At 40.0% G+C, this 17,033-nt stretch overlaps 1 protein-coding gene across 2 annotated transcripts in view; it reads right to left on the bottom strand.

Moving 5' to 3' along the window:
* Window positions 1-4,369: 4,369 nt before the first annotated feature.
* Window positions 4,370-17,033, bottom strand: part of Btla (B and T lymphocyte associated) — a 28,224-nt gene continuing 15,560 nt past the window's right edge. Inside the window, exons 3-6 of one of the 2 annotated variants that reach the window (XM_021626482.2) lie at window positions 15,300-15,332; window positions 13,916-14,074; window positions 12,143-12,189; window positions 4,370-9,513 (exon numbers count right to left, since the gene is read on the bottom strand). In XM_021626482.2, the coding sequence (XP_021482157.1) occupies window positions 9,265-9,513; window positions 12,143-12,189; window positions 13,916-14,074; window positions 15,300-15,332 (488 nt within the window). In that variant the 3' untranslated portion in view covers window positions 4,370-9,264. The remainder of the gene's footprint in view (window positions 9,514-12,142; window positions 12,190-13,915; window positions 14,075-15,299; window positions 15,333-17,033) is intronic. The other variant, XM_060370480.1, reaches the window with a different exon arrangement.

Genomic DNA, 17,033 nt, shown 5'->3' with positions numbered 1-17,033 from the left:
ATATCATGTACTTGTATCAAAATAGGACAATAAAACCAGTTAGTGTGCATAATTAATACATATGCACTAATAGAAATAGAAACAGCTTTACAAAACACTGCACACTCTTAGAAATGGCTGTCTCCAGTTAGAATGTCCTCTATTTAATCTGGCAAGAAAAGAAAGCACAAATACTATCTCTTTGATTTCCCCACAAAGAAGTGCACTTTTAATTTTATGCCACCCAGTAATCAGTGTAACTTACTGTTCACTTTTATTATAAACTCAAATAAGCAAGAAACCACCCTTTTGATTTCTGCATAGCTTTATCTTAGCTACAAAACAGGGTCTTTGTCTGGCCTCCCTTCTGCATGGGCATGCCCTCCAGAGATACGGTATTTAACTGGCTCTGAGAGACGGGGCTCTTGTTCCTTTGACCACATTAACCTCAGAAAGAAACTCTTGCATTAAATGTCAGTAAGCTGTAATCCTGTCTCTCTTCCTGTGGCTGCAATCAAAGCCTGGAGCCAGCTGGCACCCTCCACAAGGCTGGAGCATCTCTCTGTTGACCAACTGTCCCTCTAGGTGGTTTCTAAGGAGGAAAGATTCTAGTAAAGTGGGAAACAAGCTTTCCCTTCAAGGGACTTAGCTTGCATGGTGTTTCCACACACTCTGCATCTACTTCTATGACATCATAAAGGGAGATTGTTCAGTTCCCCTGCTCCATCTGTATGCAGTGTGGTGAGAAACAGGATCTCTGTCCATTATGTAGTCTCAGAAGCCAGCAAACCAGCAGGTGCTAGAATGTGTTCATACGCGCAGGTGAAGAGATGCACACAGAATGTTTACTCCTTCTGACTTCCAAACAGGGTGTCACCTTGATTTATAATTTGCTTTTGAGTCTGTAAGCTGATTTCTAGCACAGGACTTTTAGTTCTTGTCGTCTCAAGTTCTTTTTCACAAGCTTCTTAAAAAAAAAAAAATTGTTTTTTTTTTCTAACTTGCTGTTTTTACTTTCTGAGTGGGGTGGTGAGGCCCTTCCTGTATTTGCTTAAAATAGAACTTTCCAGATTAGTTCTTCCTATAAATGGACGCTGCTTCTTACCACAGCTGACTGAGGGTGGGGAGAGATGGGTTCAGAAAGGCTAAACAAATTTTAAGATCCACAGAGGGCAAAAAAACTCAGCTGGGGTTTTAAATCGATGCAAATTCCTGTCTAGGGTGTTAAGATTGTAATTTTTATATCATTAGCACACTCCCAAAAGTTCCTGACAAGAAGATCATCCTTTGAGTATGAAGGAAGAGTATGGTGTACTTGACAAACATTCAACACAATTTAATTATAGTCCATGCCAAGCACTGGGTTGTGAAACTAAATGGGAAGGTGACAATATTTACCCTTAAAATATCCACAGTTAGGAATGCAGGGATGGCTCAGGTTTTAAGAGTACTGGCCGCTCTTCCAGAAGGCACAGGTTTGCTTCTTAGTACCCACAGGACAGTTCACAACTGCCTGTAACTCCAATTCCAGAAGATCTGGTGCCCTCTCCTGGATTTCTTGAACATGAGGGAGCATGTGGTGCATATACGTATTATACAAGAAAAACAACCATATATATATATAAAATAAAATAATTTTAAAGTCTACCGAATAATGTGGCAGCCAACATAACAAGTAAGTTCTATGATCATCATGAACATAAGAAGATCAACTACAAGCCTTTGTTCTTGGGTTTTTGGCCTTTTCCTCCTGGGCTGTCAGTTGAGCTAGCGAGCTGTTGGGTTTTCTTTCCATCCGGGCCTGAGCTGAGAAGGAAGGTCAGCTGGGTGCTTTCTCTGCCTCTCTGAGGTAGCAGGTTTTCACCCCAGCAAAAAAAAAAAAAAAAAAAAAAAAAAAAAAAAAAAAAAAAAAAAAGAAGAAGAAGATCAACTACAGATTGGGATGAGAATTTTATGCTTCACCAAAGAAGATACAGAGAAGGTAAATAAGCCCATAAAAGATGATGAGGGCTGGGCACGGTGGTGCACGCCTGTAGTCCCAACACACACACACATACTTATATATGGACTTCATGTATATATCCTTATATAAATATATGAGGACTACATGCCATTACAGAATTCAAAATTTAAACAGCCATGAGATATTATCACTAAATATTAGTTTGATGAAACTCCAAAACATGACATCAGATACTGGCAAGGAAGTTGATGGAAATACAAAATGGGACAGCCACTATGGCAGTTACTATAAAGTAAACACACTCAGGCCAGCAATCATCTTTGTTGGCTTTTATCCAAACAAAATGAGAATTTATTTCTACACAAAGACTATGCACAAATGTTTATAGTACTTCATAATTACCAAAGCTTGGCAGCAACCAAGAATTCCTCCAGAAGGAAGATGAATAAACTAGAAGATGTCCAAGCAATGAAATATTATTCAACACTGAGAAGAAATAAACTATTAAGCTATGGAAAAACATTAAAGCTCATGCTACCACATCAAAGAAGCCAAAATGAAAAGGATACACAAAACGCAGCTCCTAACTATTCTGGAAAAGACAAAGGCATAGATACCATACATTACACAGTTTCCCGGAGTTGAGAAAGATGAATAGATGGGAGATGGAATAGTGTGGGGGATGGGAGATGGAATAGTGTGGGAGATGGGAGATGGAATAGTGTGGGGGGGCTAAATAATAAAGTTATTCTTCATCTTACCATAACAATGGGTACAGGTCATTATACAAGTCAAAAGCCCTTAAAAATGACAGTATCAAGAATATATCCTCAGACAAAGCTAGGGACTTGGGTTAATAACGACATCTCAGCTTTGGTTCTCATTGAACTATTATTCTCCTATCCTGCAGATTGTTTTTGGACGGTAGCTGTGATATTGCAGAAAAGAGCACATGGAAAATGTTTGTGCTTTCTTTTTAATATTTTTCTGCTACAATTTTTATTTTTAATTATTTTAATTCTTTCTGTAAGTTTTTACTGAAAATGTTTTTCCACAAAATATATTCCGAACATGGCTTTCCCTCCCTAAACTCCTCCAAGATTCTCCCTCACCTACCCAACTCCACATCTTTCTCTCTTTAAAAGAAAAAAAGGTAAACAAACAAAAAAAGAATAAAAAGTTTAGAAAAAAAGTCCAAGAAATATACACACAAACACCAACAAAACCCATAAAACCACAAAATCATAAACTATAATATACAAGCAAAATACCAGTAAGGTTTAAAAAAATACCCAAAGAAAGCAGTATGAGACAAAACATCTTCAAAAACACTAGAGTTTGTTGTGCGTTGGCCATGGGAACAAATACAGAGACTCCCAGCCAGATTTTATGTATAATGTGAGAGATCTTAGAACATCAAACCCTTCCCCTCAACGCTCAGGGAACCCTGCTGGAAGAAGAGCCAGAGAGGACTGCAGACACCAAGGAAACAAGGCCTTCCAAACATGACAGGATGTACACACGCATGAACTCACAGAGGCTGAGGCACCATACACAGGGCCTACACAGACCTGCTCAAGATGGGGCCTAGAGCTGAAAGAAGTAGCCCCAAGCCACCAGCCCTAATCCAGAAGCTTTCCCTAATTAATAACCAGTCACCAACGAAAATTTAATTTTCTCCAACAGAATCTCACTGGATATGCAAACCACTCTTTAGGGCAAGCCCCATTCCCAACAGTTGATGACCAACATAAAATGAACTGAATGGCAACTTTGGAGGTTTTTTGTCTCATAATCTTTTGTCAGGGCATTTTTTTTAACCCTTTGCATTTCTATTATGGCTTCTGGTTCTGTGTTTTCTTGAAATTTCTGTGTGAATATATGTGTGGTTGCATCTATCTGTGTTTCTTATTCTTTTTGGTTTTTTTTTCTCCTTGTGTTTGCTTGTTATGTCCTATTCTGATTTTTTTTTTGGCTTATTTAATTATTATTCTTTAGATGTGTGTTTTCTAAGCAGAGACAGAAAGGGTGTGGATCTGTAAGGGAGTGGAGGTGGGGAGGATCTGACAGAGAAGGAAAAACTGTAATCAGAATATAGTGTAAAAAAATATCTTTTCTGTTTTGTTTTGTTTTGTTTTGAGACAGGGTTTCTCTGTGCAGCCTTGGCTGTCCTGGACTCGCTTTGTAGATCAGGCTCGCCTCAGACTCACAGAGATACACCTGCCTCTGCCTCCCTGAGTGGGGTCACAGGCACGCCCTTGGCAATAACGTATTTTCGATAAAAGGAAAAGAAAAAAATGCTCAGTAACTCGCCACCTGGTCAAGCAGGTTCTGAAATACTTACTTTATACCCATAAATTTGGACTGTTCTCAGCCTCGGTCAGAGAAGCCTCTCACTGCAGTGGGTGTGGCCGATGCCGAGACTTACAGCTGGTCAAGGGGTTAAGACCAAGTAACAAGTGACGGTTGAGTGCTCAGCTGTAAATGTGACCACCCCTTCCAATACTCAAGGAAGACGAAGGAAGAGGGAGGGGAAAGAACGTTAGAACTGGGGGACACAGGAAGGAGTGTTGTAAAATGCAGGCTTATGGACATGACATGAGTATTGTACCCATGAACCCAGAGAAGCTGGCGTTACTTGAGCAAGACTGACAAGAGGCAGGCGCCATCAATGCCCCTCATCGTGGGGAAGGGTCTTACGATGCCTGCTCCTGCCTGTGGGGCTGTTGCCAGCTGATTGCTGGGGGAAAGAAAGGAGGAGTCGTCCCCAGTGTTGTAGCTACTGCTAAGCTGCTGTTTCTTCAATTTCAAATGCAGGTAAATTTTAACAATTTTGTTGTACTGGGAACAATCAACGCTCTTCAAGTTCATGAAAAGCATTAAATTAACTACTAACTGTAAGGCAAGTAAACATGAAAATAATTCTGGGATAGATTTATTTGAAGACATACACATATTTACTAAAGTAGGAATGAGTATAAATGATATGTGTTTTTTGACAAGCACCATACAAACATAATTGATTATTCATAGAGGCGAACTCTCTGTCAGTATCTTTCAATGTAAAACATATTAAGAGCATGCTCAACAAGTAAGAGTGCTTGTTGTGAAATCATGAGGATCTGAGTTTCAGTTCCCCACACCCATGTAAAAAGGTGGGCCTGCACAAATATAGCCCTAGCAATGCAGGGGACAGGGACAGGAGGAACCATCACTGTGTCTTGCTGTCTTCTGGCCTAACTCCAGGTTCAAAGAGAGACTTTTCCTTAACACAATAAAGTAGGGAGCAATAGAAAAGGGCACCTGACATTCTCTTCTGGCTCCTATACATATGTGTGCATACACCACACACACATGAATGCCATACCCACACATACATGCATACACAGATATACATGCACACACAGTTTTTAAAAGATTTTTTTAAAAATTTATTCACTTTACATCCCATTCATAGGCCCCTCCCTCATATCCTGCCTGTCCACAATCCCTTCCTATTTCCCTCCTCTAGTCCTCAGAAAAGGGGAGCCCTCCTCCCTCGCCAACTGGACAGACTATCAAGTCTCTTCAGGACTGCCTGAATACTCTTCCTCTGTGGCCTGGGAAGGCTGCCTCACCAGGAGGAAGTGATCAAAGAACAGACAACAAGGTCCATGTTGGAGAAGTCCATGCTCCCCTTACTAGGAGAGCTACATGGAGACTGAGCTGCCCATCAGCTACATCTGAGCAGAGAACTTAGATGCTCTCTGTGCATGGTCCTTGGTTGGTACATCAGTCTCTGCAGGCTCCCCCACCCCCGTGCCCAAATTTGTTGAGTCTGTTGATTTTGTGGAGCTCCTGTCCCCTCCAGGTCCTTCTATCTCCCTTTCTTCCATAAGACTCCCTGTGTTCTGCCCAAAGTTTGGCTGTGAGCATCAGCATTTGCTTTCTCTCCTGCTGGGTGGAGTCTTTCAGAGGACATCTACGGTAGGCACCAGTCCTGTTCCCTCTCTTTAACTACTTCCACTGTCTATTCTATTTGCTTTTCTGAAAGAAAATTAACATCCTCCCTAGGATCCTTCTTGTTACTTAGCTTCTAGAGGCCCGTGGATTGTATGGTTATACTGTAGTCTATAGCTAATGTCTGCTCATGAATGAGTATATACCATACACATCTTTCTGGGTCTTGGTTACCTCTGTCAGGATGAACTTTTCCAGATACATCCATTTGCCTGCAAATTTCATGATGTCCTTAATCCATTTTTAAAATGGGGCAGAGAGATAAATGAAGAATTCTCTACAAGGCCAGGAAGCATGTAAAGAAATGCTCACCATTAGTCATCAGGGAAATGCAAATCAAAATGACCCTGATATTTTACTTTACACCTATCAGAGAGGCTAAGACCAAAAACTCAAGTGACAGCACATGCTGGTGTGGATGTGGAGAAAGGGGAAACCTCCTACATTGCTGCTGGGAGTGAAAACTTGTACAACCACTTTGGAAATCAATCTGACCCTTTCTCAGAAAATTGGGAATAGCTCTACCTCAAGACCCAGCTATACCACTCCTAGGCATATACCCATTCAACATGGACATTTGCTCAACTATGTTCATAGCAGCTTTATTCATAATTGTCAGAAACTGGAAAAAAAAACAGATGTTTCTCGGCTGAAGAATAGATAAAGAAACTATGCTACATCTACACCATGGAATACTATTCAGCTATCAAAAGAACGCTTTAAACAGAATAGACAGAAGAATTTTGTTTTTAAAGTTGGAGAAGATTCTGAAAGAATTGTTCACCTTGAATGTTGATCTGATAAGAGGAACGAGGTGCTGTGCTCATCCCTCACCCATACTTCCTGTTTCTATTTTGAAGATGAGTAGCTAAAGCAACTATTCTAAGGTCTTTTTGCATAAATGCCTACAAATGCACCTGGCTGAAAAAAACCTAGCTAGGATTGGTTGCAAGAGTGTCTTTTGTTCCAAATCCAGAGAACTGAAACGTGATGTGAGCAGTAGGTGAGAAAAACTACGCAGTAAGGCCTCTTTTTTTTTTTTTCGTATATAAGCAATAAAGTTTTGTTCATCCATAAACAAAAATGAAATCATAAATTTTGTAGGGAAATGGATGTAATTGGTTTTAAAGGTGAAGGATGGAGGTAAGAAATAGAACAAATGTAACAGGAAATTAAAGGAGATGCCAGGGCATAATGGCACAGTGCCATAGGGGGACAGGAGGGTAAGGAAGAATAATAGGTATAGTATCAAGCAAAACTATGTATGAAAATTCTATAAAGTAATGTGTTACTTTGTATATTGATTTAAAGATAAAGGAAATATCAATTGCTGCTTTGACTATATATTACGAATGGAAAATATATTTTCAATATATATATAGTTTTTGAGACTATAATCTAATTACATCATTTCCTTTTCCTTTCCTCCCTCCAAATCCTATCAGATACCTCAAGTCCTATCATGTACCCCCTCACCTTCTTCTCTTTAAAATTTATGGATTCTTTTCCTTTTTCATTATTATTATTATTATTATTATTATTATTATCATTTATTACAACTTATTCAATTTGTATCCCCAATGCATGGAGAAGACCTAAAACCCTGGCTCATATGTAGCCCACAGATTCGGCCTCCAAGTGGGGTCTCTAGTAAGGTGAACATGGACTGTCTCTGACATGAACTCAGTGGCTGGCTCTTTGACCACCCCCTACCCAGGGGGGAGCAGCCTTGCCAGGCCACAGAGGAAGAAACTGCAGCCAGTCCTGATGAGACCTGATAGACTAGAGTCAGAGGGAAGAGGAGAAACCTCCCCTATCAGTGGACTAGGGGAGGGGCATAGGAGGAGAAGGAGGAGCGAGGGTGGGATTGGAAGGAGTTGAGGGAGGGACCCGTAGTAAGGCCTCTTAATTGTCTGTTTATAGATACATACACTCTACTCACACCCCTATTCTCATAATTTCCTTAAATGATAAATTTGCTCTAGTGCTTTGCACCTTCTAAGCAAACTAAAAAAAGAGTGGCAAATTATTTGGTTTCTCTTGTCTCATTTCCGGAAGCCACATCTTGCATTTGCATGCTAGCACGAACTCAGTCAACTCACACACACACACACACACACACACACACACACACTCGCTTACGCATGCAAATACATAGCCCACATTCACTCACTCAGCAGTTCATGTTGCTCCAGTGGCTTCTAGCTCTCACCCTCTACTGTATATTAAGACTGTGACATTATTCATTCAGTGCCTGAAAATTCAAACCTCGAGTGATGAATAAAATCATGAGCTATTTTTTTAAGTAATTAGACTCAAGTAATCTGGAAATTCAGAACACCTGAAGAATCCTATCTATCTTCTCAAGCAGCTGCAGTGTCAGAATTTAAACCTAAATGATCTCCATAGGACATAGTTTCATTACATGTGATTTGTTCTTATTCACTTCATAAGAAGCAAGAAATGAAAGTATGTCAACCCCTTAATATTCCAGGCTCTTGCCCTTCGTGACTTGTCCTTTGAGTTTACTCTCAAGGTGCTTTAAACGTTAATCTGGATTTGCCTGACAATATCTATTCCCATTGACTCTTACTCATAGGCCTATTTGTATATTAGTTCATCAGCATTGAATCGTGTGCATTATTGTATTTAATCTGAACACTGCCACTTTGGATACAAATGCATTTACTATACATTGACAAATCCTTGTACTACCTGACTTTCTCAATCTAATAGGGTGAAGATGAGCTACTCGTTGTCAGGGATAATGACCAATGGCCCCACATCTGTTTGGCATATTCTGTATCCGTATTGTACCAATTATCCTTTCTAGTTGTTTCCTTTTTTTTTTTCTGAATTGAGTCAAAGATAATTTTCTTTTACATTAAAAAAATAAAATATGAGCTATAGATTGACATGGAGAATTCTTTTCATGAAAGGTTGGCTGAGAATATACAATCATTATGGTATTTATGATTAGTCAGTCAAATTGGGCCATTCCTTTTCCTGAATGTGTAGTGAGCAGATCCAAATAACACACTTCTTTCTTCCCTGTGAGTCCCTCCAGTGTGTCAAATTCACGTATTGGGTACAACGTGGTCAATTTTAAATGTTCTGTTGGTCTGCAATCTGGAATATGAGTTTTCCAAGTGAAAAGTCTGCTGTTCAAGGTTCTTGTATAAAACTCCCCCCAAGTTTTCAGGAGAAATTTTAACTAAATATTTCATGGGCCTTTAAGACACGGCACCAGCGGAAGGTTAATTGACAATGGAGGTCCTGACAACATGCTCATGTGGTACCCACAACCCATGCCAGTGGCAGGTTTAACTTCTCACACATATGGATGCATATTCTGTGGGGGCCTCTTGCACGTTGCTTGTCTGTCTTGGGTTTCTTCCAATCGCAGAATGGTTCAAAGAAGCGTAAACAACGCCCTGTTTGCCTTGCTCCAATTGTGAGTTACTTGTGGATTCAGACCCTTGTTGAACACTGGACCAGGGATCATTATCATAAACCCCAGCTCCTGATGGCAGTGTTTGGGAATTCATCCTGGAACTCAGTGGAATATCAACCTGTAAGAAGAAAGAGATGTTCCATGTAGGGACGTGACGAACATGTTCATTATTAGGTTCTGAGCGAAAGACTACATGGTGTCATGCGTATTGAGAGAGACATCTACTATTCCACGTAGAAACCACCTCATATCTACATTTTTGTTAAACTTTGCACTATCAAAGTATGAAAGGGCTGGGTTGTTTTGTTTGTTTTTGTGTTTTAATGTTATGTACACTTCCCCAGGAATGCTAGCCAAGTACTGACCACTAACCTCCAAAGAGCAAACATTTGAAGTCCACTATGGTCTTCCCGAACAATTGTTTTAATGCTAGATTATGGGTCATTTGGGAAAATACACACAATGCTCTTTCAATGGAACATCACAGTCCAACTTCATGTGCTAAAAAGAATAACCCTATGAAAACGTTAGGCAGTTTCCAACACTTTTGACGGTTGGAACACTGAACACCAAAAGGTCAAGCCCTAGGAAAAAGATGTGAGACCTCCCCAGGAAAGCAGGAACAGGAAGCATCCTGGGTTATCCAAGACATGTTATGATGATCAGAGATCTGAATTGTAAAACCAAAGCCAATTTTGAAAGAACAAAGTTTCGACAAGGTCCTGTAACATTATTCTGGCTGTTGTTTCTATCACAAGAAAATCACCATACTCTGAAATAGCGTCAGAGGAATTTGTAAAAACTAAAGTGAATCCTAATGGGTTTTTTTTTTCTCCCTCTTTTCAGTTACTTATTAGCTGTTCCTGGCTATCGGCAGAGAGCAGATGGTAGAGATGCCAATGTTCTATGAATAGTGTGGATTTTCATTTGCGTGTGTGTGGGAGGTGGGAGGGGGTGGAATTGTGGGGGGGGGCAGATGCGCTCAGCCATGTGTGTGCATGTAGAGATCAGAGATCAATGTCAGGTTTCTTCCTCTATCCCTCTCCACCTTGATTTTGAGAAAGATTTTCTTGCTGGAGCTGGCAGTTTTTCAACCAAGCTGGAAGGCCACTGAGACCCCGGTTCAACCTGTTTTCACTACCTCCCCCACTGCTGGGCTTACAAATGTGTGCCCAGATTTTACATAAGTCCTGGGACTCCACACTCAGTGCTTGGGCTTGCGCAGTGAGTACTTTACTGCCAGGTCCATTTTCTTGGGCCTCTAATTTGAGTTTTTAAATCTCCATTTTCCCAGCCAACTCCTTCTGAGTTATCAGGTTCTTGATCTGTGATTATTCATACTCCTCTGGTTCATGGTAAGTCTCACTGTGACATATGCAGTAGGATTTCTCTTGTATCTACTGAGGAAAGCTCTGTGCTGTTAGCATGTTTAGCCCTAATTTGAGAAATGAGGCAATAACTTCTGATATTCTGCTACTTTCCTATAAGGTGAGCACCCGGAAATAACACTAAGGCTAGAGAGCTGAAAGAGCTAAACGTGGGTTGGCTAAGATGGAAAGCGCCAGCACAGAAAATGACCCTGCATGTGGGGCATCGAAGACTGTCAGGTGAACTGATAAATAATTGTTAATTCTCCACCATGTTACAGAGGTCTCTGCTAAACTTTCCAATCTTTTCCTTCTGTCATCTCAGTTCACTTGGCTCTCTTCCCCAGGGAGGCTCGTTCTCATGTAAAACTCCTTTAGCATGAATATGGTTCTTTGCACCTAAAGCTGTCCTATAACACTCCATAAAAGTAGTAGGTGCCAAAAGACAGCTGCACTATGGACATGGTGGCCAGAGAAGATAAATACCAGATGTTAGACAGAGGCAGCCATCTCATTATATATACCTATTGCACTTAGCAGTTGTATAGCTCTTTTTAAAATAAACAGGTTGATTTATAATTCACATTCCAAAAACCTCGCCCCTTTAAGTGTATTAGGACTGAGTGGAGTATACTATACATTCACTTTTAATCTCTTAGCACAGCTGTTTGCAACCTGTGGGTCGCAATCCCTCTGGTAAACCTCTGTTTCCAAAACTATTGACATTACAGTTCATAACAGTATCAAAATTACAGTTATGAAGTGGGAGTGAAAATGTTTTTATTTGGGGTCATGTTGGGGGTCACCACAATAGGAGCAATTGTATTGAAGGGTCACAGCACTAGGAAAGTTGAGAACCACTGCCCTAGTAGGACCATTCTGGAATAAGATTAGAATTGTGGACTTTTGGGTTGTGTTGTTGTTCATGTTTCTTTAGCACACAGTGATTGCACATAATAATGTTTTACTATGACATACATTATAGGACAGATCTGTTCATGCTCACCTTCCCATGTAATCTCTTGCCCCCTTCCCAACCCTCCCAAGCCCTTTCTCTTCCCCACTAGTTCCCTTTCTATTTTGACGGGTTTTCCCCCAATAAATTTCATTTCAGTTGCTTGCAAAAATGTAGGTGAGGGTTGATTTACAGTGACTACACTGAAAATGCTCCCTCGATCCTCAGAGCTCCTCTCCACTTCATAACAAAATGTTGCGGGTCCTATCTTGTACTGTGCAAGCAAACACAGCTAATGTAAAAAAGCTGATGTGTGTGTGAGTGTGTGTGTGTGTGTGTGTGTGTTAATGTCATATAAACTTACTACAAAAGTACATATGGTATAGTATAAAACATGTTTGTCTTAACAGATACTTCAAACCTACCAGGTTAATTTCCCTTCCTGCTAAGTCAGAAGGCTTCTTTTCTTTCCCTGAAAGATTAAAAAGAAAAATGGTAATCAAAGGGTGTTAAGAAAACAAGGTAAACTATCTTGGTTATCCTGGTGACTTGTAGAGAAACCAGGTACCATTCCTACCACAATGCATGCTTGCAGCCATGTGGTTAGCTTTACCTTGCTGTCTTGGCTAGCCTCTACTACACACATCTCAGTTGGTGCAAATACACATGCCCACTTCCCTCCCCTCATTTCTTACCCCACTTATGAGTCTTCACATCCAAGAGGAAGGATCTAGTAAGGCAGCTTTAGAAGGTTGGTAGTCTTTGCATCCTCAATGCTAAAGGTGCTTCTGTCAGCTCTGTGACTGTTGGGGTACCTATATCATACCTCCTCTCCCCTACGGCTCAGGTGACATTGAGGAAAGATAGTAAGAGACAGAGGTTGGGAAAGATGGAATGAAAAAAAAATGTCTTCTGGACGTGCCTACACTGTTGTGTCAACTGACTCGTAACTCCTGTGATTTCTCGCGGACTATGCAAGGTTAAGCCAGCCAGCATCTCAGTAGATGAGCCTTGCAGTCTTTAGCTGATGAGAGATGATGGCTGCTAGGGGAGGGAGAGTTACTTCTTTTAGGGGTGTAGTCTTCAGGACGTTACCACGCCCCAATGGATCTCCACACTATCTGGACTCAGTGGGTTTTTATATGTTTTTTAAAAGAACATGAAATTTGGGAACGGGATGTAAGGGGATCCAGGAAAATTTAACCAATACTTCTGTCATGTAAACATGCTCCCAGTTCCCTTCAGATAAGATTATCCCAGTTTCTTATTGGACGGAAGTTCAGAGAGATGGTCTGGGAGCCCCAGGAAATATGAAGCTACAGAAAGACCAAGTGTGGTTACAGATACAGAGGTGTGTTTCCAGGGCAATTTAAGGAATTTAAGGAGCTATAGGGTGGCTCTGGGATCCAGAAGCACTCACTTCAAAAACACCAGAAGTACTTTTGCCCAGACAAAGCTTTCTCTTGTGGCGGCCAAATAAAGGATTCTTTGTCCGGCTCAATTTCTACAGCTACATTGTGGCTGGTATTGTAGAAAAGGGGAGGGGAAGACATGAAAAAGAAATAGAGAGGGAAATAGAGAATATAGATAGACCAGATCAACACACCTCTCTTGCTGAGTTTAACTGTTCAGTGGTGACAATGAAGACATGATTTCAAAAGAAAAAAAGTGGCTACTTCAAGATATCACATCTCTCTCATTATAGGCAAGTCCATATTCAAGCATTTGTTTATGAGAACAATAGAAAGTACACAGGCATATGAATTACTTCTGGGGACGATGGCTCTTTGTTTAAATAAATAAGTGTATATATCATTGGAATTATGTAGTGTAGCTGTGGAAAGAGCTTAAATCAAATGACTCAAATTAAGCATGTTGGTTCAAGAGATTATTTCAATCTGCCCTTCCACTTGGGAGAATGCTTCCTTATACACACTGAAGACTGATGTGTATAGAATGAGAAGTTCCAGTCATGCGCACTCCTAGGCACGAGCCTAGGCTGGCACTGTGATGTGGTGAGTATGGCTTGCCATGCCTGGAGGCAGCTCAAATCAATCCATTCAGTTCTCTAGTGGCAACCAGTAGTTCCTGAGGGATCGTTATCCAGAAAGAAAACAATAATTAGGTAAAAATCTACCCGCCCCCATAAAAGAACCCCAAAGTGTGGCACACAGAGGCAAAGGGAAATTGCAACCCACCTTGGAACCTTTTCAGAAAGCAGACCATGCAGAAACAGGCAAGGAGCAAAAGCAATGCCCCAAAAGGAAGCGAGACGTAAAGCAGCCAGGTCCTGCCTGACCTCTCTTCTCTGGTGGGTGGTCCTGAGGCATTGGTGGTATCTGGGATGCCAGACACTGCTGAAAACAGTTAGGAAGTCTGAGAAACATTAGGGTTGGCAACATCCCTTGCACTGTCATAATTTGAATGAAGGAACTTGCAGGCTAAGCCCTCTATCTCCTCTGGTGGTCCCATCACCTTCAACCACCTATTTTTTTTTTTAATCTTTTGTAAAGATCTCACATTCTGCTTGGATGAGTCATCTGTAAAACAATCTCTATGACAATTCTCACAAACCATTTCACCAGGCCTTTTCATTTATAAATTTAGTTCAGTGCCCAGGAAGCCATTTTCTTTGTGCAGTTTTATAACTTGAAAGGAATGTTACTGCTCCAAAAAAATTGCCAGAAGTCAGACAGGCCATGAATGGTGGTTGGGACTCATGCCAACTGATTTCTGATGTTGTACTTCTACTTCCTCTCAAAATTCATCAGTATCTCTCAACACCAAATATGTTCATTTCTACCAAATATGCTTTGCTTGACATCTTGCTAGTGCTCATTACAATCAGCCAGTGTTAAAATTCAGTCAGTCCTTGTCTGATCAAGGTTGGCTACAACTTAGAGTTTTTATCCACAACTCAATGGATCATAAATAGTATTTTTTAATGATATAAAATAAACTGGAAACGAATAATACAGGCTCCTGAAATGGTTCTCAACCACAAAATTCTTCATCCCCCAGAAACATTTGGTAGTTCTTGGAGACATTCCTGGTATAACGAGGTGGGAAATGGCTTGCATCTAGGGAAGAAAGCCATGGGGCTAACTTAACTCCTTGAATCATACAGCATACTGTTCCATTACCATTGCAGAAAAATTAAACACTCAACAATCTATGGATTTTGTGAAACTGCTTTTTATGTGTGTGTATTCTGGGCTATAATGTAAGAAGCATTTTTTTTCTTTTGGGTTCCTATTAATATAGGATCAAAAAGTAGTGAAGTATTGAATTACATGTGTAAGGTTTTTTTTTCCCCCTCTAGATTGGGGTAAAAACAACCAGGGGCAATTGAATGGGGATATACAGTGGCCATATAGCTTGGTGATACAGAATGGTGGCAAATGTACTGCAGCTGCTGTTTGGGCAAGCAGCCAGGAGACAAACACAGCTGTCTTGAGGGAAGCAGTTGGATGGCAAACAGTAAATAATCTAATACAAACAAACTTAATTAAGAAGACCGTATTGCCATTATTTACCGGAACACCAAACAAACTTGCTAATTTTGATTTATTTGATACTTACTTAGAGGGTCTTCTGAATAGTTCTGAGTCCTTTCTGAAATAGAAAACAAGACTGAGTATTAAAATGGCTTCAGACAACACTGGGATGGTGCTCTCTAAAATTATCTCTAAAGTCAGAGCTAATTAGAAAAGACTCCAGTGTTGGCACAACAACAAAGAATCCAACAATCCAGTCCAAGCTCAGCTTGAATAATTCATGGATCTTTTCCTTGAGATCATGATACACAAAGAAAACCATCATTTGACTTTTTCGGTTTTCTTTTCCTCTTTTTTTAAACATAAAGACACACAGACCCTATGTGACCTTTGACACAATACGACAAACCATGCGACCAGCAGGTGGTCCAAGGAAGCATGGATGGCCACAGGGAAAAGATGCTCTGGGTGATATTCCAGGAACTCATTCTGAAACAAAGACTGTAGCTCTCACTCCCTACTCCTTACCCACACTCATCTCCCCGCACAAATAATGACCTCTGAATTTTTGTGATGTGCCTAATCAGATACTGAATGGGACATTTGAGAGGTACAGAGTCCATTGGCTGGTCCCACCTCTTTGACATAACCTCCTAGGACTCCTGTTTTGTTACTCTGTAGAAAGTTGTTATCTCCTAGAATGAGAAAAAGTACCTTGTGTAACAAAACAGGAGTCCTGCTAAAGTCTCGCATAGTGCACACAGTGAGTTTTAAGTCAGCCAAGACTATATACTGAAACCCTGTCTTAAAAAAACAAAGCAAAACATAACAAAAATAACCAAAAATAATAATAATAATTGAGTAACTATAGAGATCGCTCAGTGGATAAGAGCATTGGCTGCTCTTTCAGAGCACCCAGGTCCAATTCCAAGAACCTACATGGAAGATCAAGACCACCTGAAACTCCAGTCCCACAGGCACCAGGCAAAAACATGGTACATAGACATACATATAGGCTATAACACCCACACACAGAAACTAAAAATAATATAAAAAGTCAATTGATCATATACAGAATTTTATTCCAGACTGTCAATTCTTTGTTGATCTCACCACAGCATTTAAATTGTTGTATTTTAATAATAAATTTTGAAGTAGAGAAGTATTAATCTTACAAATCTCTTTTTTTTAATCAAGATTATTTTGGCTACTTGAGGACTATTACACTAAGATGTGACTTTTAGAGTTAGTTTTTGCTAATTCTCTTTTTAAAAGTTTTAGAAGTATGATTTAACAGAGATGATGTTGAATCTTGGAGACTGTCATCTTTCAAATAGTAAGTCTTCCAAGATTATGACAATGGGATATTTTTATATCTTCTTTAATTTCCTTATTTGTTGATTTATGCTTTATTTGATCTGTTTACAAGTCTGTTGCATGTAAGTACCTTGTACCTTTTGATTATAAGTGGAATTGTTTACTTAACATCCTTCTTAGATTACCCATTGCTAGCACATAGAAACCACAAATTCTTTTATATTAATACATTTTCCTAAAACTTTGCTGAAATCACATATTAACTTGAGTAGTTTTCATAGATGTTTATGTATTTTTTTCTAAATATAAAGTCATGCCATCTATGAAAAGAGATACTTTTACTTCCACTCCATTTTCAATACCTTTTATTTCCCATCCATGCCAAATTTCTTTGGCTAAAGCTTCCCACTTAATGTTGAATGAAAGTTCCCATTATTAGAGGACCAGGCTTTCACCAGGGAATATAGTATTGAAGATAGATCTTCATAAATTGATCATTCTT

The sequence above is a fragment of the Meriones unguiculatus genome, chromosome 17, assembly GCF_030254825.1.
Source record: "Meriones unguiculatus strain TT.TT164.6M chromosome 17, Bangor_MerUng_6.1, whole genome shotgun sequence".
Lineage (NCBI taxonomy): Eukaryota > Metazoa > Chordata > Mammalia > Rodentia > Muridae > Meriones > Meriones unguiculatus.
The sequence above is the reverse complement of the archived record's forward strand: the minus strand, read 5'-3'. Positions and strand labels throughout refer to the sequence as shown.